This window comes from Branchiostoma belcheri, unplaced genomic scaffold, assembly GCF_001625305.1.
Source record: "Branchiostoma belcheri isolate BF01 breed outbred unplaced genomic scaffold, Haploidv18h27 scaffold72, whole genome shotgun sequence".
Taxonomy (NCBI): domain Eukaryota; kingdom Metazoa; phylum Chordata; class Leptocardii; order Amphioxiformes; family Branchiostomatidae; genus Branchiostoma; species Branchiostoma belcheri.
The window spans coordinates 393,967-420,450 of NW_017804376.1; the positions used below are offsets into that span (position 1 = coordinate 393,967).

Below are 26,484 nucleotides of genomic sequence, written 5' to 3' on the forward strand. Positions count from 1 at the left end.
ATCAGATCATTGTGCTGTGGTCTGCTCAGTGCACGCGCCTTCAGCTACTTACAAGCGTTTTCTGATTGAAAGGATATTCCTGAAGCTGTGCTCTGTAGCAAATGTCAAACTCAAAGTCAAGGTTGGACATGTGGTAGGTGTTCACACTGCATAAATTGTCTCTCAGTGAGGGGGGGTTAAACATTCATTTCGTGGGTGTTCTTACCTTCAAGCAGATGTCTGAATTGGACTACATGTATTATAATATATTATTTTGAGGGGGGGGAGCAGCCTTATTTTTTCGAGGACATGAGACAAGGTTTTTTCCTTGATGATCCAGAGAAGAGACATGATGTAATGGAAAGGGGTGGAGCCAAGCCTCCAGGTCACCCAAGGGCAGCAGCAGGGAATGTCTGGCACGGTTCCAAATCCACACAGACCTCACCATGGTCGTGGTCATTCCTCGAAAAATCCCACATCCCCAAACAACAGGGCAGGACCAGACATAACCAGCGCTGCTGCCTGCTTCCTCAGATAACACTCGGTCACTCTGGAGCGACCTTGGATCCGCTGTGGATCTAGGGCGCCACGGTGTAAATATTTATACTTTAGACACTGCAGGGGCGAATCCATTTACTCATTGCTGGACCTAAATAGGGCAGAGGTCAACCTGGGCTGGACCTTTCCCTTATTGGGCCTGCACCAACTGTTTAAGATTACACAGCCGCCTTTGGATGGACAGATTTTGGCTTGAAGCAACAAGTGTCTTATTTATAAATACTCTGTAGGCTGCCTTTGCCAGCAAATGTCAGTCCTTTAATGTTAAATATAGCTCCCGATGCTTTCAGATTTTGACTTGTGCCGGGAGCTGTTTGACTCCATAAAAGCAAGAGGTGGCCTTGGAAAATTCATAGGTCGATTTAGAAGTCTTTGGATGTCATTATGCTGGTGTTATACCCAATTGGCAGGTCGGATAGTTGAAACCTTGTCAAACGCAGCGGCCTGGGATCAGCCTTGTTTGAAGTTGTTTCCCCATAGCCAGGCAGATAAGACTGGGGACCAGGTGTTCGAGATTCAAGTGCTTGAAGTCTAAATGGCTGTTTGTTTTTATGTGGCTCTCAGGGACGTTTCACCTTTTCCAACACATTTGTAGCATTTGCCTCCTACTTAACGCAATGGGGGACCACCATCCAATTAAACCTCCTCGCATGATGCGGTAAGTACTTGAGAGTGTTGTCCGCGTTTGGTAGAACGTGACTGCCTTCTCAGTATTAGATAGTGGTGCATACCTAAACCCAATTTTAGGTTCAGGTCCGGATTCAAGTCCAGAGGTTTAGGTTCAGTTCCGGACTTGTAAGTCCGGACCTAAACCCATGGCATATACAAAATTGCATGTTGGCAACCTTGCTGGGTTGTCTGGGTTAAAATTTGGCCACATAACATGGAAGCCGGTACTTGACGATGCCCAATGGCAATGTTTTCTTCATTTTGCAGCAAAGATTTTGCAATCTACGGAAGGTTTTAGGTGGTTTGGAAAGAAAGGGGTTGCGTGAAATGGTCTTTTATGGTAATAAGTCCGGACTCGGTTCTTGACTTTTAGGTTTTTTTGGACTTGAACATTCTTACAAGTCCGGATCCAAGTCCAGTGAACCGGTATGCACCCCTACTTCTCAGTATATGCTTGTATTGGATCAACTGCATTTTCTTCCCGAGTGCATCTAAAAGCTTTTTGGAGTAATAACTGATATTGGCCTTTACATATTATTATAATAGGAAGTACACCAAAGGAATGGTCTATGTATCAACTCTATACTTTTGAAAAGACTTTTTCAATCACAGTCTGCTCATTTTGCCTTTGAAATCTTGATGTCAAATGTTTACCTCTTGCCTTTCTCGACTTGATGTCTGCAAGAAATAAATATGAAACTGCTGAATTATTCTTTACTTTGAAATCTTCTGGCAAATGAAATGATCAAATGCGACAAGAAGCCTACCCTTGCCTGAATTTGTATTGTCTACCTGTTGCTAGTTACTCACTAATTAGTCACCAATTAGTCACCCTCATAATGCCAAGTCCCATCTGGGACCTCATAATTCCGTAATTGCTTACTTGCAGCAGGTGGCCGGCCATGTGGCTAACAAGTGCTATTGGGTCAAGTCCTTTCCAGCATCTGTAACCTGTGCTAATCATTCACCGCAAATCTCAATCCTAATGATGAGTGTGTGGGCGTGTTACTATCTGCTCTCATCAAAGTCCTCATTATCTAGTCGCATCAGGTTGTATTTCACAGAATCATCTGTCAGTCTGTATTTTAATAATGATAAAGTATTGCAAAACATCAGAAAAGTTTTTATCCCCTTTCATGCAGCCTACTGCCATTAGCAGTAGAAGGTGCCAGAAGGCTACATTAGCAAGAGGAGGGTTAATGCTTGAGTTTATCTGAACACTTGGTAAAACTGCCATCAGGAAAAGTGCATGAAGTAATGTCAACACCCAAATGTACATGTAATATTCTGAAATGTTATCAATCAAGCCAGCGCCCCAGCTTTATCTGTCGTACCCAGATGTTGCTTGACTTTATCTCTGGTGGCATTTGCCATTGGCTGGGAAACGGAGAGCATTTGTCTTCAGCTGTCCTGGATATATAGTTATGATTTGAAACCTCACGAAAACAAGGCTGTTCTCGCAAGCTGTTGCCTTTGCCAGTAATTGTCGTTTGATAAAGTGAGTATTCTATGCTCTGTGTGTGCTTTGAGGAGACAGCTTGATACGTTGCCAATTCAAGATGTCACAACCATGTGAGGGCTAGGGGATAAGCTCTTGTACAGATGTAAAGAGCAAAGATAAAAGCTTGTGTGCCCTTGGTACAAGTATGTTCATCTTGTTTGTTGTCTTTAATACAGGTCACAGGTTGGCAGGACGTTGACCCCTTCCTTTCATATAACAGTTTGACAATTAAATGTTGGCCTCTAAGGCTACCAGTTAGTACACACACTTGTACTGGTTAGTAATCAAAGAGGGAAAGATTAATTATTCTTTTAGTAGCACAGCTGTTATCCATGTGATATCAACATTTAATGAACTGGATTTGGGCCATATTCAAATCAGTTGTCAAAATCATTGTGATAAAATGTTTTAGTGGCATGAATGGATATTGAAAATGTTATAAGTTCACTTTTGATTGGCATTTTCATTCCTTTTTTAAATGACATTTATATCACACATGACGCTTTGTATTGTAATTTTTACTGAAAGGACAAAAAATAAATTGTGTGGCAATTCTAAATAGTCTAATTTTTGTTTTCCATTCACAGTTGGCATTGCCCATAGTTTTTTAATGATTTTTATGTCACACATGGCACTTTGTAGTGTAATTTTTTGCTGAATGGACAAAAGAATGAATTGTGTGACAATTCTAAATTGAGTTTTTGTTTTCTATGCACAGGTGAGTCTTTGGTTGAGCGCGGGAAACTGATGTGTTGTCTGCGGAGGTAGCGAGCACAACGGGACACACAGACACGGCCACCATGAGTATCAGCAGTGACGAGGTCAACTTTCTGGTCTACAGATATCTGCAAGAGTCGGGTAAGCCTCATGAACCTGCCCCCCTCCCCCTTTATAAGACATTCACGAGGGCCTGCATGGGGGGATAGTGATTATGAATTATTCCCAAATTTTGCCACCGACTACGAATTACGTTAAAGTCTCAGCGTTTTACGAGTGTTTTACTAATATTACGTTGACTTTTGAAGAGGCTGCCTTCGGATTACGAAGACTGAAAAGGTCTGATTACACCTTACGAAAAATGTCATGCAGGCCCCCATTCATACCCCCTATCAACAAGCTACAAGTGTTAGAATCTGGTGAACAGCCATAATTGAATGTGGCACAAAATTTTTTGTGGGGAGCTAGAAAAAGAACTTAGAGAGAGAATGCAAGCCTCACCACTGATATGAATTACTTTTAAAATCTGCTAACAGACATTCTAAAAAGTTCACAGAGAAAACATTCTGTTTATCAAACAATGCAAAAGATGACTTGTGTAGGGAGGAATCAGCATTGTACTTGTGTGTCTATGACTGTTTAGGGACGAGTCTCGGGAATTGTGTTGCTATTCAGGATTCCGTCTCTGTATGTGTGCAGATAAACAAACTGAACCTGACCCCCAGGTCGCTTATATAACAGGAAGGTAGCGTGACCTGTACTTTGACCCCGCTATTATGATTCTGCCTTTGTAACTGAAGGCCCTGGCAGCCTTGGGAACCCAGTGACCCTTCCATGACTACCCATTGTTAAAGGGGCAGAACTGGTCAGATGTGTAGTGTACAAATTCCTTTTTGGATCTATGCAGGGAATCAGAACGTGTTTTGTGAGATGTCATCAGAAAACAGCACGGCGATTTCTTAAAGAGAGTACCGTCGCCAGTTATGCATATACAAACACAACCCTTGTTCTGCACGCGTGAATTTCGTGTTGCTGCCTTTCCGTGTGACCTTGAGTGACTTTGCTTAGCCAGATTTTTTCCCGATTATGCATGCTTGGGATCAAGCGTGCAAGGGTAAGCTATTTTAGATATACCACCTTGGCCTTGGCAGCCTCAACGGCTATGCATGTGTTTTGAATATCTGCGGTAACAGCGTCCTTGGGTCCTGAGCATTCCTTGACCTACTGGATCGGGCTGATGATACAGTCTTCACAGCAACCTTTCACGAGCCTGTACAAAAAACATTTCTTGAGTAATGTACTCCCTTTGTTGCGGCCAAATTTCAGCAGCCAGTAAAACTACCTCCCGTGCCGCGCCACTCTCATAAATCTGTCCCTGGCCTTTTATTTCCTGTGATTAAGGAAGGCATTTTCTCAATGCCATTCTGCTCTTAAAAGCAGCCATAGAACACAAAAGTACGGCTATAAATTTGCCCTGTATCGCCCCATGTTTTCTAGCTATGTCCTTTCTTTACAATTTTGGTTACAATGTCTACTTGTGACCTTAGAGAGATCACGCAGATGCATGGACGGGTTGCATCTATGTAAATTACCTTGGCCAGGGAGGTCAGAAAAATACTGGTACTAATAGCATTGAAACACATGGGAGGAAGTGACCATAGATTTACATAACTGGGGATCAAACCCCGGACCTGTGGTTTACATGTACAGTACCGTGCCAGTGCCCTCCCGCTGGTCTGTGTTATGTGTGCCAGTCTGCAAAACGAGCCTGTGCCTTGCGGTATGCCAAGATTGTCTGCAGTTTTGAAAGTCAGCTTTTGAATTTTAACATTCCGGCATATGTTTGGGTTCAATCCAACAATAACAACCACACTACTGTAAATTCCTTTATTTTTGCAGGAACTGGAAACTAAAAAAAAACATGAAATTTAGTAACTGTAGACTGTGATGTTGTTGATAATCCCGGATACATATTACAAACTGTATCTAAACTTATGTCTTTATTACTTTGATAACGTCCCTATATTAGGCCACACCAAGTAAATTTTATGGATGACGTCCTTTGGAGACCCTATATCTAATGCAAGAGGGCAAAAAAAAAACAAGAAGGGCCCTAAAAAACAAGATGCCTACATTAGAAATATACTAAGAGACGACAAATGTTAGGACACAAATTGAATGAGGTGACAGATTAACAAGCAAGAAGTCTTTTATTCATCATCAAAACAGCAATAAATCAGGTGGAACATGTAGTTGTTGTCCTGTCCTGTTTCTTTCACATTTTTGCAGGCCTGCAGAAACAAAGCATGTGCTCTTTACCAGGGCTCGAAATACTTTTTTCAGCCAGGTGGCGCATGTTGCCACCTGAGTCAAAAGCCAGGTGGCGCCATCAGTATTCAAGTGGCAACACTTCCAAGTTATCATTTTCTTCAAATCTGCTACTTATATCTATTACGTTTTCTTCTAGTTAACTACTGAAGTTTTATGTTATAAAATAAAGTAATGTAAAGAACAAAAGCTCTCAAACAACAATGTTTTAATAAAGAATGCCACCTTTACATGTCTTCAGGCTCAGAGCTTCTACTGTTATTCCCGAACAACAATGTTCTGTTGAGCTTCTACTGTTATTCTCGAACAAAAATCCACTTGCCCAATCGAGCAAGTACATTGTCATTTCACTTGCCCGAACCAACTTTTCACTTGCCCAAAATATATATGACATATTTTGATGCATTCTTAATTGCAACAATGCAATCCTTCTATTTTTTTTATAAATAAAAACACTGTTAAGTTATTAGGCAATTTTATGTCAAGTTACTAAAGATATGATGTGTTTGACAACATGGGACAATATTTGCTGCTACTGAAACTATTTCCTTCAACTTCAAGGTACAAACTTTTGTGCAAAATATACTGGTACTCTAAAGACAACGTTCAACAAAACAGGTAAAATTTTCTACAAATCTGAAGAAGCTTCATTGGCCAAAAAAGAATTTATTAAAGCCAGTGTACATAAAACTACCTTAAACATAATTTCATTCAGCTAAACCACTTCCTTTACCATACAGAGTAGAAAACATTAAATGGGCAGAATAATCAACAAAAAAGGTGTCATTGATTTGAACTTACCAGTAATGTAAGACAAGTTTCAACACAAATGTCTTTTTAATAGTACCTTCAAAGAAACTTAGAAGTTTTCTATGCATTTCTTAAACAATCTTCAAAACAATCTAGCCCAGTGTTATCTTCCGGTGACCTGTAAACAAATGTAACTTACAGCAAGGACCAAGTCGTCAAACAGATTTCCTAAGGGAAATAGGGAATCAGTCACGCATTGCCCAACTTTCATGCCCTTATGCGTGGTTGGGCCACAAGGGAAGATTCCATTTCAAAAAACCAACTTAGCCAACAATCTTATCTTTCTGGCTGTTTAGAATATTCTTTCCTTCATTTTCCCCCCAAAAATTAAGCCTGATGACAGTTCAAAATCCCCCAAACAATTCTAGAAACATCGTCTGCTGTTCCTGCACTCCCGCAACGCTGTCAAAGGCAAGATCTCGTGACGTCACGTGATCCCTCTAGTGATATAAGGATACCAAGTCTCGCGAGAGTGGGGCCCCCGAGACCAAAACAAACATGGCGCCGCGGATCAAGGCGAGACGCTGGGCCCCGGGTGTTTCGTAGAAAATAAAGCTATTTACCGATTAATCTGTCAAGGTAATGGTATTTAGGGACTTTTAATGGGTTTATTTACAAATGGACATGATTTTGACTGGAATTAATTGGTACTTTTGCGAGAAAAAATCAGCAATTTTGCCGCTATACTGGGGTGTCACAAAAATTTAACTTTCCCGATCGGGCAAGCCCAGAGGGAGATGTGCTTGCCTGATTAGCACTTTTACTTGCCCGGGGCAATCGGGCAATTTAACTTGTCCAACCCTGCTGCCACCTTTACATGTCTTCAGGCTCAGCTGCTACTGCGGCACACTTATGCTGGTGGTGTTACGTGTGCCATGTTCTTCGTTTGCGCAAGGATGATGTTACATGTAGCAGCTGGGGAAGAGCGGTGTCGCAGCAGTGACGTCCCTACCGCAAATTATAGGTGGCGCACTGCGCCACCTGAGTTTAGGAATAAGTGGCGCCAAGCAAAATCAGGTGGCGCCGCGCCAGTGCGCCACCGGGTATTTCGAGCCCTGTTTACCCATTTCGCGTTACGGGTTTCACGTCAATCTAACGATTTGCGGCACTGTCGTGACTCTTTGGTCATAGTTACAGGAAGCGGAATTTCTTGTTTTGTTTTCTAGGAACATGCCAAAATCAATGCTGGCGCGGACGTCATCCATATAATTTACTTGGTGTGGCCTTACATTTAATTCCCAGTGATATCAAATGATTGCAGTACTGTAAATTTTGTTATGAATGTTACACATTTCAAATACTAAATAGAAGCTGATTCCTTTTGCAGGATGCTACTGTAAATTCATTTATTTTCACAGAGACATTGAAGGAGAAAGGAGGTTTAAATTCATGGCTGAAACAGTTATGTTGTACAGTAGTAATACATTGGAAATGCATACTGTAATTCACTTCATGTTCACAGTAGCAAACATTCGCGGTCTGAGAAAAATGGAGGTATTCACGGTGGTGGCAGGTGCAGAAAAAAAGGAAGTGCAAATTAATTGCTCGAGGTAATGATAAGTTTGCGGTACAGAAGTGACGGTGAAAATCGGAAACATAAGTGTGTTGCGAAAAAAAATCAGGAATTACAGTATTCCCAGTGTCATGGATTGAAGTGAAAGTAAAACCATGGCGAACATAACAAGATGCACAGGAACAGAGGGAGGGGAAGGTGGAGGGTGACAGATGATCCTACCTGTCACAGCCTGGTACCTTTGGTCTGCTCTAGTCATAACCCTCTGAATGCCACATGCCATCCTTTTAGCCTGGGTGCCAGACTGTTTCCAGGGTCTACACAGGCCAGGTCCTAAGCTCCAGGGCTAACATGCCATGGGTCTGGCATCCAGGCTACTTTTTTTCTGTCTGTGAGTGTCCTATTTACCAGACCAAGGACAAATAATGGAAAAGGTCAATCTCTAATGGGCATTTTCAATCTATGATATATGAAAACAGATCTTTAAATTTACCAATGATGAACATCTCAACAGACAGTTAAAACATTTGTACATGTGGATATATCATTATGAACAGGAAGCAGAATTTTGATATTGCTTCTGGAGTATAATTTTAACTGCATGGAAGATTTTATACCATGTATATTAATGACGTTAAGGCTAGCATGTACATGGAAAAAAGATGTTAATGCCAGGCAAGATTCGAAATGAAATATTTACGATAAAATCCCTGCCATTTGCTTCCTTCACGACTATTAATAACGGTTTTATCGGAGCCCGCCAGTGGTTCTTGTTGCAATAATCATAAATATTTATTGATCAAAAGTTTGGGAGAGACATTGACGTTAGCAAAACCATTGCGTGCGATAAATTTTACATAGGCCATTACCAGGCTGGCAGGGTTTTAAGTCACCGTATGTGGTAAATCATAACGTCCAGTCGTAAAGTACGCACACTCCATAATGTAGGCTGGCAGTTATTACCCAGAAGGGGTCATATCGGTGAGCGTTATGCATGTGTGAAACATTATTTCAGTTTGTAAGTTCTAAGACTAATCGTAGTTGCCATTCAGTTTTAGTTATGTACAGTTAAAGTGTAGTAGTCAGTGTTTATGATAAAGATATTTTCTAATTTGGCATGGATGTGTGGGGGGCAATAGATAAATAGATTTAGTATCACTTGATCATTTTTATTTGATTATGTATTTTTAAAAGTAGGACAAAAATGAGTTAAAATGTAAAGAATGTGTCCCCAAAATCAGGTCAGCCTACCCATAATAGAAAATCATGACCTATTTCTAACACCTTTGTATTTTACAATGTTTGCATTGCCCTATCTTTGAAACAGGGCGACCTTTTTGTGTGAAAGTATCGCTGGATATTTTTATCCCGTGGCATTATGCTGTGTTTGGCCAGTACCAGTTGAGTTGAATATGCAGCGAATAAACAGATTTTAATGCCTTTCAGTATGGCAAATTTTGAAATTTTTGTAGGGTCTGAAATCTGTGTTGCTTTGACGCACAAAGTCAATGATGTTGCAGACATTTTCACATTGCCACAAACTACAAGTGCAGCAAATGATTGAACGTTATATGAAAGTTCACTTATTGCCGAGTTAACATTTCTGTTCAGGTAGGTACACTTGTTGTTCTTTGTTACAAATGGTCTGCCATCTGCCCTGTATGCGGTGGTTAGTACTGTACCTCGGGGCTAGCCAGGTGGGTTTGAGTGATAAGGCAGAACTCGCCGAGACAGCGTGATTGAACGTGGTCGCGCTGCGAGAGGCGAATAATCAGGTTCGGGAGTGAAGGCTGCGTTATCTCTTCTGACAGTTAGCTTTCGAAAATGTCAGAGTAGCATCTGATTAGAAGTTCTGCGCGTGAAGAGAAGACTAGGATTATAAATCACATTGAGTGAGATATAGTCCTGAAAGGTACAGACGAGGCATAGATTTCACCCAATTCTTTTTCTATATTAATTATACCACCATTTATCTTAGGATGTTCTATTTGAATATTCCATTCATTACATTTCCAGCCGATATTACGTCTTCATGATTTTGATCTATTTACAATTATGAGGTACAGCACAACATAAAACACATTTCAAAGATGAGTGAATTCTTTGTTATGCAAATGAGGTTATTGACACACATGCGGATGATTGGTTTGATTTGCGCTAATATGCCATACTTGAAAAAAAACCCAAAGAATACAGAAGGAGAATTGTTACTAAGATCCTACTCATACAGACAAAACCCCAGGGGAATTGCTATATTAGTACTAGTGGTACCTGAATAAAAACCCATCTAAAACCTTTCGAGATTTACCATACAGTAAAGCCCAAACAAGATGTAGAATAAGAGTGTGCCCGTATTTGGCATTGCCTGTCCCTAGAATACTAATCAGACCTGACAGGCCTGGTTATGCATTCCTCTGGGAGCGCCACAGTCGATTCGTCATTGTCACAGAAATGGCACTGTGCTTATAATCCAGCTGAGTACAGGATCATAAATCTGTTCTGTAAGTTTTATGCTCGCCTGATGCTGACTCAAGAGGGATTGAACATGGATCCGCGCTTTCGTTAGCCGCTGGAGGACAGACGGATGGCAGGGGTAGATAGGGTTTGAGGAAGAAGTAACTGCCACATTCTGGCAATGGATCACAGGCAGAGGATGAAAGAAGCATTACAGTTTATGCGTGGTTTTCTCGGCTGTCATAATAAGACATCAACCAAGATGTATAAGATCGTATCACAAGCATGACATAACTTCAAATGTGCTGATAATTCTATAGGAGGATTTTCGCGCTGGAAAATGAAAAGTAAACGTGTAAAGGAGATATATTAGTCTTGCTCTACTTCTCCCGAAGCAATGGTGTTCAAAGCTTGTACTATAGGTCAAGCTTTTCTGTCAGCAAATCCTTTTTTGTCACGGCAGCAGAAGTCAAAGTTGGAACGGCGCAAACTTCTAAAAAAAAATCATGGTGCTTCTTCAGCGACTGAAAGTCTGAGAAGAAAGCCACCCGGGGGAGATGCCATTAAAATTCTGCCTGAGCGCCTTAAAAGCCTTCCTTGATGCCCTTTTGAAATCAAAGTCAAGTGTCTTGAGGGACAGGGAAAGCTGTTAGTACTGGCGGAGTGAGAATGATCCCCTGGGGTGTGCAGGTGTGGTGCTGCAACCGTAACAGCCAAGTCTGCAGGAGAAACCCTAAATCACCCCCTGATTTATTGTCGAGGAAACCGGTAAAAGGCTGGTTATTGAGGCGTTCAGTCTATCAGCGTCCTTTCTTGCCCGTTTAGCTAAGGACCGCGGTGCCGCTGGGAAAAGCGTGGCATTATCGGTAAGCTGCAGATGTAAGGGAACGTTTCAAGGTCCTCCGTTAATTTACCGCGGGATCAGCGTATCCTCTGGCACGGCAATAGAGCTATTGAGTACGGTACGGTGATGAAGGTTAGACAATCAAAGCCAGGTATATAACGTATCACACCAAATAAATCATACAGCTGGATAATGTGTCTAGCGGAGTCAGATGTTTCAGACACGATCCGCCCTCTTTTATCATTGAACTGTGAATCGCTATGCTCTATAGGTTGCTACTAGTGTTGCATACCTAAACCCACATTTAGGTTCAGGTCCGGATTCAAGTCCACAGGTTTAGGTTCAGTTCCAGACTTGTAAGTCCGGACCTAAACCCATGGCATATACAAAATTGCATGTTGGCAACCTTGCAATGTTGTCTGGGTGAAACTTTGGCCACATAACATGGAGGCCGGTACTTGACGATGCCCGATGGCAATGTTTTCTTCGTTTTGCAGCAAAGATTTTACAATCTACGGGAGGTTTTAGGTGGTTTGGAAAGAAAAGGGGTATGTGAAATTGTCTTTTATGATAATAAGTCCGGACTCGGTTCTTGACTTATAGGTTTTTTTGGACTTGAACCTAAACATTCTTACAAGTCCGGATCCAAGTCCAGTGAACCGGTTGCTACCATTACTATGTAGTTCACACATTTATATTTCTTTCTAAAAGCAATATTCATGCTCGAAAACTGTCCAAAAGACGTCTGTATTTGATATTCGTTCCAAAAGCAATATTCATGCTCAAAAACTGTTCAAAAGTCTTATGCATTTGACCTGTATTTTCTATCCTGCTTGCCATTGGGACTGGTTGCCTCCGGTAATTTGTATTCACTCGCCGTAGCTTTCTGGCACACTAAGTAATCAGTGCTCAAAATGCTTCAGTAATTTATCATTAGCCAGTCAAGTCAGATGTCATTCGCTTTTGAGAACTGGGATACATGCAAATAACTGTGGCGTAGAAAATGGGAAGACTGGAATATAATTACAGCACTGGAAATTCATTTTTGGGAATAGGTGCACTAGTAATTTACATGAAGGTGCACGCTTACAATTATATTATACTACCTTTACATATGTAACTGTACACAGTCAAAAATTAGGTGCACACTCCCAATATCGAGTATACTAAAGCGTCTAAAGTGAATATGCACCTACTGACTGTCCCAGTATTTTGCTCTGTCTCCAATCCATATTGGTGTGTTACGCCGAAGGGGGGTTATACCGGCCGGCTATACAGATATTATTCCTTTCCATTTTCTGTTGTTATAAATCATTGTATAAGTCACTGTTTGCCTTGCACATGAAGTCTTGTTGTTCCGATTTTTCCCTCTAGAAAAGGCCTTGAATCCTCCCCAGGTTATCTAGAGTGGAACCATCCCTTTTTCCTCCAGACAATATCCCATCATCAGGTGTCCTGTAGGTCGGTCACCCCTGCAAATACTGCTCAATCTGTCACTGTCAGCGGCAGACTCCGCCCCCCTGCCCCCAGCCATCCCTTCTGCCCCCAGCCTGCCTCCTTTGTTGACCTAGTTTCAGCCCCGCCAGGCCCAGGCTCCCTTCTGTTCAGGCACACACACAGAGGAGTGGGTGGACAGACTGATGTACCCTGGCAGGTCCTTTGTCCCACTCCCAGCCAGGCAGAGCGCCCTGTCCTGGGAACCTTCACCCAGAGTAAATATTTCCGCCCTGTCCAAAGGAGTGGAAAATTCTGACAGCGGCGGTTTTTGTTGCCGCCCGGTCTCTGTTGACACCGCCTGCGCCGCTGCCTGCATTTCGTTAAAGAGTTTAGATTAGACGTCGCCGGCTGATGTATCGGAATTCCTGCCCGAGTAACAATTCTTGAATAAATGGATGTTTTGTAGGGGGAATATTTCGTTACGGTGAAGTCATATTTCTTCTATTGTAATGTGATGGAATGTTGGGGATGGTGATTTGTGAGTGTCTTTTGCATCCGGGAGTTTGTCCCAAGACAACAATAGAGCCCTTTGGGACGGCGAGTTTGCTAATGACTTCCAGGACGATTTATAGCCTCATTTGGATCAAAAGCAATTATATAACAGGGATGACCCATCAGTTTCCCTCGCGGGGGAACGTAGCGGCGAATCCCGGAGACTGCGACTGCTTCAGGGAGGGGGGGGCTACCTTCAATCGGAGAAAGTGCAGTTTATTAGTTCTATTTTTGCTGAGTTATTACTCAGCTGACTTGCCAGGGGCACGCTCAGCTTTAATCACGACTGCGAACGTCCGTAGAATTTTAAGTGCGCCGACGGTGATGCATTTGTTATGTGCCAAGCAGGAGCTGAGTCTTGCTGTTACAGCTTCACACAAAGCAAGTCTAGCACCTGATAAAAGCTTTAATGAGTTGCAGGATAAGTGAAAGATAAAGTTATTTATATGTAGCTCTAGACATCCTTCATTTTGGAGTTACTGTAATTCCAGTACAATGGTATCACCAGGCTCTTTTTTTCTTTTTAATAATAGAAAACCTAATTAGTGTGATCTTTATGATTGTACATTACTATTTATAGCAGAACGACATTTAAGAAGCTATACAATCCAATGCTATTTTCATCAAAACCCTTGTGTAACATATAACAAGGAAAGATGATGTAACAATCCCCCACAACAATGAAGTAATCATATGTGCCATATATAACTTGACTTGCATTGCTACATGTGTATTTGTTGCAGAATGACATTTAAGCTACACAATACAATTGCTATTTTCATCCTTTGATTTGTCCTTACATATCCTTACATTCATAAGCCTTATGTAACATATGAAAAGGAAAGATAAGGTAACAATCCCTTGTAACAATGAACTTTGTGCCACATCTGCTTTTGGTGACAAGGGATTTTCCATGTTTCATGTTTTTTTTGGCTACAGAATTCACATCCAGAGGTCTCCCCAGAATTTCTTAGGGAAGAGGTGCTCTCTAATCAGTTGAAAAACCAGAAAGTTTTCATAAAAAACACCATGAAAATACTAAGGGAAAACCTAGATTTGAACATTTTGGGAGAGGTGCCAGGATTTTTGGGAGAGAGGGGGAGCACCCTTACTTCCTTGCTTGGGGAGAGCCCTGCGACACCACAATTCCCCTGCTAAAAGATTCTTGTCTGACCACTGGTTTCCTTGTGTTTTCCCCAGGGTTTACCCATTCTGCGTTCACGTTCGGCATCGAGAGTCACATCAGCCAGTCTAACATCAACGGAGCGCTGGTCCCGCCTGCCGCCCTCATCTCCATCATACAGAAGGGTCTGCAGTACGTGGAGGCAGAGATCAGTATTAACGAAGTAAGTACCTTAGTACCACCAGAAAAAAAAATGTAGCCTGGATACCATACTTACTGTACATGGGCTAGCCACCAGTTAAACCCAGAGAAGTTGCTCAGTCTAACCAAGGGGTCTGGGGTAAAAACATTGTAAATTCATTCACTTTCACACATACTTTTGCAGTAAAAGCATTTCAATTCTGTAGATTAATACATGTACAGTATTTTGGAAAGATACGGTAAATACGAAAATACGAAGATTCCAATCGCAGATGTTTGTATCCCGACCAGGACTGTTCCTGATAGCCACATGATGATGTGCATCTTCCCTCTGGCATCAGGCCATTACAAAGTTAATGACCCCTAACTAACTTCTTTCTGGCTGTGTCTGTGTCTGTTGTTCCCCCAACTAGACCTTGAACTTCAGACTCCTTGCCGTTTCTTGTCAGAATTAGAAACCACCAGAATCAGTTCTCAAGTTTCTCTAAAACCAGTTGCAAGGACGCTGTTGAACACCCCTTACCAGTGGGCTGTGCTCAGTCTGTAGTGGTCAGTTCATATGGACAATCTAGTAACAGGCACGGAAAAGTCTTCACAGAAGGCAGCCCTGAGTCAGAAGATTGATGATGCTTCTATCTTTTGAGTGCAGTATCAGACACAGGGAGACGGAAACCAACTGTGGAGACAGCGAGAAAGGAAGTGCCACTTTGGCAACACCTCAGTATATCTCAGGCTTGGCTGACATTTTTGGAAACAGTCCAGGCAGGAGGATTACCTACAGCAACACCCCTCCAGTCGTCAACCCACATTCAGCCCCCCTCCCCACATTTAGCCCCTTCATCTTCACGCCTACTGAATGATTTGAGACTTAAGTTCTGTTGGTCACCTGTAAGAAATTCATTTTTCATTCAGAGAAAAAATTTGTTTCAGCCACAGTGTTGCTGATAGGTGTTTGAAAACAAGTCAGATGGTTTCCAATTTAGTCAGAGAATAAAGTGATGTCTGAAACTATCAATTCGTTCTCTTCCTCTTCCAGTTGATAATGTGGACACCCTAGAGGATGTTTGTACATTTTCAAAACTCGGTGCAAGTGCAGGTCATTAGAGGACTGAGTGCTTGGAATGGCTACTAAACAGCCAGGACCTGATGATAGATCAAGGTTTAGGAAAGCCTCTCCTTTGTTTCAATGATCATTCATCAGACCTGGCATCCAGACCACCTTCTGTATCGGGTTTGGACACTCTAGCCCCGCTCCGTTGTGTGAAGCGTTGAGTGGACCATCGATCCCGTCCCCGAAAATAAATGATCTGGATCGCGGCTCGGAGTGTTTCATTACGCGGCGGCGCAGCACGGGAAGGAGTCATTGTTGCCGCCGACACGGCTACCTGCCCGCCTGACGGGACGTGATGGATGACGCCATTGTGGCCGGCGGGGAGGGTCCACGGGTTGTCACACACGGGCCGGCATGGATGCGATGCTTAATATTGTCTCCCAGGCGACATGCTAAGGGCAATGCACCCAGGGGCTTGTTTGTCTTTCAGGAGTTAATCCCCTGGCCAGCCCCAACACTTCAGAGGGATTAACACACAAAAATCTAGAGAAAACAGCCACCTGTATAGCTGCCATTCCCCATGCCCTACTTTAAATGAAAGATGAGGGTAAAATTGATGGTGGTACCAACAGGGACCTCTCTTAACAAGGCTCCCAATCTGCTGCCTGTGTGAGGGAATGCAAGGCTGTTTCAGGGAGGCAATATGAAATGGCAGTGAACTACTGTACATTAGTACATATCTGAATTGACATTTGGTGAAGGAGTTACAAATTGATGGGGGATTGGCCACAGAAAAATTGGCAGACTGCTGGTTGTGTGTAGTCCAGTGGATCACGAAGAAACTTGGTTTGAAATGCTAGCAATCGAAACCTGTGAATAGAACTGGCTCAAAATTCAAATGATTAAACCTCACTTGTACAAAATATGGTAATTTTAGTACCATGTTTTGAACAGATTTCTGTTGGCAAAGTAGTCACTGCTATGTTTTTAGTATCTTTTGTCTAGCTTTACTTGATGAAAGTATAAGTTTGATTGTAGGAAGGTCTTTACAGAACATTAACTAAACTGATGATGATCTCTATTTGCAACTGTCAACGTCCCTTTTCAATACTCTGATGGATGGGGTGGATTTCACCCCTCCCAGCTCCCCATATTTCAGTGCCAAGCTTTCTATCCCTCTCTCCTCCTCCTTTCCATTTCCAAGATTTGCAGCATTTCTGCAGCTATATTTTGATAGTCTGAATGCTTCACGTGGTTCCCAGTTCAAACTGCACGTTTTAATGGAGAATGCTCATTGTCAGTGTAGCGGGGAGCTTAGCCGGGATTTGGCACGTGAGCCAGCCGATCGCTAATGGCATCTGACATTTCTTCAACCACCGGTGCCTCTTCCCTCATGTAAATGTCAGTGGTTATGCAACCGGCATGCACAAAAAGACATGTCATTACTGTAGATAACAATCTCAGTACTACCCCTCAAGTTTCAGAGAACCTGTCAGATTTGTGAAACATCGACCGCCAGAACGATATCTTAGCCTGAGGCGATTTTTGTTTGTGGTTTTTATACCAGCCTTTGTTTGGCTGTACACGTACAGCCTGAATGCTTTAATGCCAGGTTACTTGCCCATTTGGGGGGAAGGAAAAGTATTAGTGTTATTTGTCACTGCATTTGTGTTCTTTTTGCATTTCTTTGTAGAAAAATGTGTAGACTTGCATTTAAGATTGCTCACAAATCAAAGGAGCTAAAATTCTTGGTTTGAATTTTGGTAAAGAGATGGCTAAGGTTATTTTACTTTCTCTTGCCTTGCAGGATGGTACAATTCTAGACAACAGAGGCATCGAGGCGCTATCGTTGATCGACGCGGTCATGCCGGATGTGGTACAGTCCAGGTCGCAGGCGCTTCGAGAAAAGATCGCGGCAGAAAAAGTCGCCAACGCGGCCAAAGCTGAGGCACAAATTAACGGGGAAGACACCACGAATAACGTAGACAGTGAGTCAAGACAGATGATCTTTCATACATAATTAAAACTGATCATTCCTCATGTAAGATGTGTGCACGTGCGTCATACATGTACATTATAGGGATACATCCGGACAGCTATACTAGGAACATATGTTGTATAACCTACTTGTGTTACATGTACAGCTTTTGAGTGCTTTTAGAGTGAAAGTAATTTGTGATGTAATTTTAGTACCAGGAAAGGTGTCACGTTTGGTTGTTTGTTTACAAACCTTTGCCAGGATGGGAAGGCCAAAATGTCAACAAACAAGAAGGGATTTAGTGTCAGAAATCTGATAGCTGTAAAAGATTTTTATCTAAAATTGGAGGATACTTCCAAAACCAAGCAACATACGACCACAAATATATAAAATGTTTTTGAAAGATTATTGACATCTGAGCCTGCAGTTTGATGCCATTCTGCTAGGTGGTGCTAATGATTGTTTGCCTTTTTCTCACTACTGTATTGTGTCAGATTTAATAGCAAGTTTTCTTGTTTGTACCAGCTAACCATGTAGATGCTATGGAGGTGGACGGCACCATGGAAATCCCACCCAGTAAGGCTACAGTACTGAGAGGGCACGAATCAGAGGTCTTCATCTGTGCATGGAACCCTACAAGTGACATGCTAGCATCAGGGTAAAGCATACATATTACAAACATACGTTTTTTTTCTTAGAATATGACATTAAATTTTTCTGTAGCATATTTCTTGTGTTCAGCATGATGAAGAATTTTAAACCCAAGAATTTGTGCACTAGAATTTCTGTTAGCAACACTTGGACAAGGTTAAAAAAAAGCCCACCACCCTGTTAGTTTTCCAAATGGACTAGCCCTTAGTATGTTGATTCTGTGGTAGATATGTCTACTGTCAATGTTTCCACACAACACAGTCTACAGGCACTGCCCTGGGTGAGTGACCTGTAATAACAGGTTATACCTGTGCCCACTGCTGGCAGGTCAACTGTCAATAATCCTATATAGATCAGTAGTCACTTAACTACATTCCAGTGAACAGCAGGCATGGAGACCTTGGGTAAACCTTTAGATCGTTATCGGGTTCGCTCCCCGATGATTGGTTTGGCTAGGTCAGTGACCTGAGAGTTATGTTGGATGTCTCTGTTGAGGTTGCCATAGATCTTTCAACTAATAACAAATTGTAGAGTACGTTTCTGTGTTTTGTAACGAAGATATGTTTTTAGAGCATTTATATTTTTTCGAGAAGTCACAAAATGATACAAGCCAGGGGTAGTGAAAAATATGATTGGTGAAAAAAAAATTGACATCCAAAAATACACAGTGGCTGAAGGAAAAGGCTGAGAGATAGCCCTAGCATTTTTACCTCTTTATCTGGATTATGAATCTATACTGTTTAGCAGCTAAATTGTGTGCCCCCCCTCCCCCTTCCATCTGCCCCACAGGTCTGGTGACTCCACAGCAAGGATATGGAACTTGACAGCAAATAACAACAGTGCCAACCAGCTGGTTCTCCGGCACTGTATACGGGAGGGCGGGCAGGAGGTTCCCTCCAACAAGGACGTCACGTCGCTCGACTGGAATGTGAGTGTCCCTCAGAAACTGACTCGTCACAGCGCATGTTTGATCCAAATACAGTGAATCCTGTGTAAAGACCACCAATTTACTCCCACCCATTCGTTCAAGCCACCAGCCAAGAGTCACTGGTGTTTTTTTGCCCGCTCTTACTACTAAAACCTGCAAATTAAAACCAAAGTCTGCCACGTTCCGTGGTGCCTAACCCCTCTTTACATCGGCTTCACATGTGTGTTCTTTGTCCACGGTGTTTGCGTATCCCGTGTCATTCATGTGTACGGTATTAATGCCTGTCTGACGTCTCGCAAGACATTGCTGCTGTGTTTCCATTGTGAAACCTATCTTTGTGATCTCTGTTCCATCTATTCTCGCTCCTGCAAAATTAACACTGATGTAAGCTTTGTTAAAAAAGAAGGGTGCCCCCTTTACTCCCCTCTCAACGGCACAGTTCTGGAGGCAAGCAGAAGGTTCTCTCTTTCTCCATTTCCTCACACTAATTGTGAAATTTCTGACAATTAAAATTAAAAAAAAAGCAGCCATGTGTGCTCAAACTCTCCTTGGAAAAAATCTCTTGCTGAGGTGGTCTAAATGGACAGGTTTCACTGTATTGTAAGAATCGTAGAGACACTGAAATGCGGCGTTTGCTTCGTTGAAGGTCAAGTCCCAGCCATGGGAAGGCGACCAAGAAGTACCGTCCAACAAAGATGTCACGTCCCTAGATTGGAACGTGAGTACCTCGTGTCCACGCTTTACCCGTACTCGAATCGACATGATCTGGCCGAGCATGTCTCTTCTTCTTTTTGATGTGGCGGCCATCAGGTCCGCTCGCCGCCGAGATACAGGCTCGGTGCCTCTGGAAAAAGGGTCACCTTGCCACGGGGTGACCTTGAAAAAGGCCGACAGTCTCTTTTTGAAAAGGGATTTCTGTTCCAGTGCAGATGAGGACAAAACCTACACTGCTTTCTCTTTCACTGCTGTCTAAGATGGCTTATTCTATCTACTTACTAGAGAGAAACGAAAACAGACGTCCCCACTGTCTTTGGTAGAGTTTGCATCAGGCCTCGAAATTAACTTTTTTCACTATTGTCCCAGAATTGTCCCGAACATAGATTTCAATTGTCCCGAACTGAAGATGGACTGTCCCAGCCTGCTTTTCAGAAAATAAGTTGATGACAAAAATAAGAAAACAACAACTGAATTTGTACAACTTGAAGTCCACTTTATTAGTAAATGTAGGGAAATACATGATAATATCATGGGCATGGCACCGTCCCTGATATTTGGAATCCCTGACTGGTCAAATTTAAATGTTTGTCAGAGTATTATATATTTATAGGCTGCCAGCAGTCTGCAGCAGGATGGATGGATCGCGTTCCCAAATGACGTGGATGGTCTTAGAATTTTCCAATTGCCCCAAAATTGTCCCGAAACGTAATTTGAATTGTCCCAAGCTGAAAATTTAGTGTCATTTGACACTGGGACAATGTTAATTTCGAGCCCTGTTGCATGTGTGAAGACAGTGGCAAGGCCTACAAACATTTGGTGATCTCAAACCTTTGGCCTGCTATGGTAGCCATTTGGCACCTACCTTGTCTTGGTTACCGGGTTTAGGCAGCAGGGAGAAGGTTGAAACTAAAGGTAGTTGGAATTCCCGGACACTAGTGTCACTGCATAGAGACCAATTTTCTACCATTTCAAGCATGGTGATAGCTTTGTAAGGAAACCAGATGCCATCTATTTTGTAAAGATCCCCGATAGATTATCCTCAAATTTCTTGGGTACATTTTTTTCACATTTGTCTTTTGGGAAGAAATTCTTGACTGAAATAAAGGCAATACACGTATGTTCAGGAATAGAAACAAAATTGTAGCTTGTTTGGACATCTTTGAGGTACCTTTACTTTGAACACTCTATTTCTGTACAGTCTAGAGTCAAGAACAAAGATGGCCAGGTTTCACTATAATTCCTGTTTTCTCCTGATCAAATTACAATATTTTCACCTCTACCTCTTTTTTTCTTCAATGCACTCAAAGATCAGTAGGTAGCTTTAAGTTCTCCCCCAGAACAACTAAAGACCCCCTACCTACCTACTTCTCAGTGTCGTGTGTGTAGTTCTGTGTACGTGTATGTTTGTCTTTGTTTCCTGTTTGTTTTTTACCACATGTGTTTTGAGTATCCCTTCCCTGAAAACATGGCTTTGTTTGTTTGTTTCTTTTACAGTCAGAGGGGTCGCTCCTAGCAACAGGGTCGTACGATGGGTTCGCAAGAATTTGGTCCACAGACGGTGAGTATAGTGTCATGTTAGGCCACAGCAAAATAAATTTTATCTTGAAAGTTTGTCTGTGTTGGTAGAAGTCATTATGAAACAAGTTTGAACTGCAATTGCAAGAAATTGGACTCAAGAAATTTTCAACTGTACAACTCCAGTCTTTGTCAAGGAATGAGCAATCCGCCGCTTCCGTGACGTCACGCAGATAACACACGTGACTCATGAGCAGTGGATCATAGGTTGCAGAAAGTCTATGAAATACTTCTGTTCCACATATCCCCACTTATTTATTTTATCTATTTACATTATTTCATAGCTGAACCTTTTCGTGTTGTTCTCCAGGTCGGTTGGTCACAACGTTAGGCCAGCACAAAGGGCCCATATTTGCGCTGAAGTGGAATAAAAAAGGAAATTACCTACTTAGCGCAGGTGTAGATAAGGTAAGCTGGACTATACTTAATGTATATCTTATACTTTTTGTGTCATGTGCAATTCAATCTTTATATTGGTAGTTTGGGATGTGGTATGAACAGCACAATGTTAATTCTCTCTCTCTCTAATCCCTCTCTCTTCTCTCTCTAATATGCAATACAAAATGAAATGAACCAAGTAGAAAAGTTATCTTAAAGAGTCTGTTTCAGTCAGATGTTTCAGTCAGATTATCCAGAGCATCCATTATCTTTTCTCAGTGACTGATAATGAATTGATTTATCTTGTTCTACCTGGATGTCTTACCTTCATCAAAGTACATGAACATGTACTACATTTTTGTTTGTTTCTATCCATTCGCACATATTATACAGATAATGAATAAAAGGGAAAACAGACAGTGTGCAGGAGGGGGTAGGAAGCCTAGTTGGCTTATATTGAGCCAGCCTCCTTTAAACTTAACAAATAATTATATTAAAAAAGAAAATAAGAGAAAACAGATATTGCAAACTAATAGTAATACAAATAGATGCTTTAACAAATCAGTTCAGAATGACAAAGAAAATTACTACATTGTGTTACAGACCGGAAAACACGGATGAGAAGGTGATATGAATACGGTTTCTTGTTTTCCTGCAGACCACAATAATCTGGGACGCTCACTCAGGGGAAGCAAAGCAGCAGTTCCCGTTCCACTCGGCGCCAGCCCTGGACGTGGACTGGCAGACCAACACCAGCTTCGCGTCCTGCTCCACGGACATGTGCATCCATGTCTGCAAACTCGGCGTGGACAAACCCATCAAGACATTCCAGGGGCATTCGGTAAGACTGGGATTCAAATAGCCTCCGTAGCAGGCTTATAGAACTGGGGGTTTGGTGGTCTTCGACTGTTTTCTGATTAGCCCAGTTACGGGGGTAATTCAATCATGCCCGCTATGTTGTCTTTATGCAATCAGAAAATAGCACATATTAAAAAGCTCCCAACTTACACATGATGATGAACTTACACAAGACCCCCCAAACCCCCAGTTTTTGGCATGCTATGGAGGCTAGGATTCAAACCCCCAACCTTGTGATTCTAAATTGGGTTATTATGCAGCTAGGTCGTCGGTTTTATTGCTGTATGTCCTTTCTGTGTTCATTTTTAAGTCTATTATTTTAATATATATTGTTTCATAGGTTCATATAACTGAAGTAAAGAATAAACTATAGTTGTAGCCAGTTCCATAAAGGCACAGTGGGCAAGCATATTGTCATAGTAACACAATTCTTCAGTAGAGAGGTTGGAGGCAAAGAAAGTTTTTGTGGTGTTTTAACTTCTGTGGTAAAGTCAGAAGTGCATACTCGCGGTGTCATGAACTTGCAGTGCGAAAACTCTGAAGAAAAACGCACCTCTTGAACATTTCAAGGTTTATAGTAGAACTTTTGCCGGTCACCCTTGTGGCCCATACATCTTTGGAGGCCATTACCATTAGTTCTTATCATGGCTTCAGGAGAAGGGCTCCGCAAATGATGATGGGTGTTACACGATACTCTGTATCTAACTTTGATCAAGTGTGCCGGCTCCCAAGTATCTATCTGGGGTTCTCTAGTGACATATGTTCCATTTGGTAGCAAGATACGATCCCAGTGTGTGATGCAGTGATAGCCAGGTATCAGCTTTATCAGTCATACTGATCTCGTTTTAAGCACAACATAAATCTGGGGGATGGTTTTTGATGATATGCAGTAGGAAGGCAGAAAGAGAATTGTAGTTATCTTTTTTCTTTTTTCAATTGACATTACTGAAGTGGTAGAAATACTTTTTTTCAGTGTTATGCAATATAGCAGAATGTCAAAATTTTGCTCCGCAATTCGGAAATACTTGCTGCAAACACATGCTTGAAAGTCCGGATCTAAACCCATGGCATACACAAAACTGCATGTTGGCAAACATTCTACCTGCAAGTTGAAACATGCAAGTGAGTGAATATTATAGTCAGTAGTAAACATAAAATCACTTAAACACCATTGAACCACTAGCCTGATTTTTTTCAGTCTGCAAAATTGCAGGTTGCTTAATTTTTCATCTTGCTATATTGAAAATGTCTCTGCAAAATGCAGACTGCAGATGGGTATTTCTAACATTGTTATCGCTGTGTTCATGTGTACATTTCACAAGCTGATGTTTTCGATAAATATGATCGATTATAAAAGGTTCGAACAATCTGAAGCTGTCATTGATAATTTTGCTGCTGTTGTTTGAATGAGGACAGTTATGTGACCTTGATTTTGTTAATTTGTCTGCTCTAGAACGAGGTGAATGCCATCAAATGGGATCCTTCAGGAACGTTGCTGGCCTCCTGTTCAGACGACATGACACTCAAGGTACGGGTGACAACAAACAGTCAGAGTGTGGTCTTGCTTTGACATCTTTTCACACACGCACGCATGCACATACGCATGTACACACACAGGAAACATCATTGATAATGAATCCTCAACTTCCTGAGTTTTATTATTCACAAGTCACTCACTATACACACTCACAGACACATGCACTCACAGACACACTCATGTACACTTGAACCATTTTTGTGTCCCCAGATCTGGAGTATGAAACAGGACAGTTGCGTGCATGACCTCCAGGCACACACGAAGGAGATCTACACAATCAAGTGGAGTCCTACAGGTCCTGGTACCAACAACCCCAATGCACAGCTCATGTTAGCCAGGTAAGACGACCAAAGTGCATTGTACCATCAGCTATCGGAAAAGCGTCAGTCTTTGTGTTAAGTACCATTGTCGTTAAATGGATTCAACTTTTGGGGCCAAATGACCTGAAACTTGCAATATCCAAGCAGATACATGATGGGGTGGTAATCTTCATTACACTTCTGACTGAAGAGATGAAGAGAGTTGTCTGATTGTTGTACGCTCACAAACTGAGGGGATTCTTGCTTGTGTCCTGCCAGATTATTCTGTCACGGAAAAGTTTGCCTTAGTTCCTTCAAGGTGGTTTAGTCAGCTGCCCAAACATCATGCAACATCAGAATTGTATGATAATCCACAACAATTATGGCCATGCCATAACTTTATTTGAACAAACGGGAGTCTTATTTTCGCAAGTATTGAAAGATAGTAATTTTCATACTTTTCAAACTGGATAAAAGTTTTAATAAGCAAATGTTTCGGGTGTTCTTCTGACATCCTTCATCACTGAATGATGAATGTAAGAGGGCGTCTTGCTACTACAATTCCCCAGCACTCTCAGTTTTTCCTGATGTCCTTATGACCCATGGTTCCTGGTTTATTCCAGCGCGTCATTTGACTCGACTGTGAGGTTATGGGACGTAGAAAGAGGGGTGTGCATCCACACGCTCACCAAGCACCAAGAACCCGTCTACAGTGTCGCCTTCAGTCCCGACGGCAAGTACCTCGCCAGCGGGTCCTTCGACAAATGTGTCCATATATGGAATACACAGGTACGTATGGTGTTCTCTGATTGGTCAGTTCACTTCTATATACAATACACAGGCATGTGAGGTGTTCTCTGATTGGTTGATTCATTTCTATGTATTATCTAACCAGGGGGTCACTCAGGTTTTGTTTGTCAAGTATCCCTGAGCCACAATTTGAAGTAATACTAACAACAATTCAATAAACAAAGGTAACATCTCATAAGAAGTCCTAATCCAAACCAACTGACTTTTGCGTCTCCAAATCCTGTCGCAGATTTTATGTTTGGCTGGTGATTCCAGGTTTTGCAACTTCAAAGGTGCCCCAATGTTGAAGTTTAATGGCTGAATTCTATCAGTTTATCAACAAGTACGATCTACTGTATTTCTAGGGCAATTCTTTTGTTGATCATGATGAATCAGAAAAAAACAACAGTACAGCTATGGTGATGGGTTACTTGTGCAACAATACAAACATACAGTGCACTGAAAACCAGTAGAACTCTCCCTTAGCGGTTTTCCTTGTCCTTGGATGCTAAGTGTTAAATATTTATGGATATCAGGGTGGGTTTTGTGGGCAGTGAGGCAGAGTTAATAGGGGCTTAGTTGGTGTAGCGTACCATGAAGGGTCCAAATGGGTCAGTGATGAAATCTGCAGCCTGCCTCTATCAGGGGTAGGGAAGCTGCCAGGCTCCAGCCATAGTCCTTGGCCCTGGGCGGGGATTCTCCTCCATTTTTGCAGGGGTGGATGAGGCCTAAGAAAAAATGTTGTGTTTCATGTTTCCCAAAAAAACTGCCAGCCCCAGCCTTTTTTGTGAGTGGCCCCTGCAAGGGACATGAATTTTCGAGGTGATTGACGTTTTCTAACTCCATGATCTGACACCTGAGTGACGAAACATTGACACTGAAAATAAAAGTGTCCTCATGCAAGTTTTACTTTGTTAAACTATATTATGTAAGTTAGACCCCTATATAGATATCACTGAAGTCTAAAAAATAAAAAAAGAAGAGATAATCCGTATCTACGGACCATAATTTTTTCAGGACTGAAACAGGAAACACAA

At 42.0% G+C, this 26,484-nt stretch overlaps 1 protein-coding gene across 4 annotated transcripts in view; it reads left to right on the forward strand.

Annotated features, from left to right (window-relative positions):
* Positions 1–26,484, forward strand: part of LOC109485014 (F-box-like/WD repeat-containing protein TBL1XR1) — a 42,840-nt gene that overhangs the window by 12,106 nt on the left and 4,250 nt on the right. For 3 of the 4 annotated variants that reach the window (XM_019788394.1, XM_019788397.1, XM_019788395.1), the window contains exons 2-13: positions 3,426–3,565; positions 14,563–14,708; positions 17,545–17,725; positions 18,241–18,373; positions 19,156–19,294; positions 19,941–20,012; positions 21,506–21,569; positions 21,897–21,994; positions 22,623–22,805; positions 24,276–24,350; positions 24,570–24,697; positions 25,282–25,447. In XM_019788394.1, coding sequence (XP_019643953.1) covers positions 3,508–3,565; positions 14,563–14,708; positions 17,545–17,725; positions 18,241–18,373; positions 19,156–19,294; positions 19,941–20,012; positions 21,506–21,569; positions 21,897–21,994; positions 22,623–22,805; positions 24,276–24,350; positions 24,570–24,697; positions 25,282–25,447 — 1,443 coding nt within the window. In that variant the 5' untranslated portion in view covers positions 3,426–3,507. The remainder of the gene's footprint in view (positions 1–3,425; positions 3,566–14,562; positions 14,709–17,544; positions 17,726–18,240; positions 18,374–19,155; positions 19,295–19,940; positions 20,013–21,505; positions 21,570–21,896; positions 21,995–22,622; positions 22,806–24,275; positions 24,351–24,569; positions 24,698–25,281; positions 25,448–26,484) is intronic. The other variant, XM_019788398.1, reaches the window with a different exon arrangement.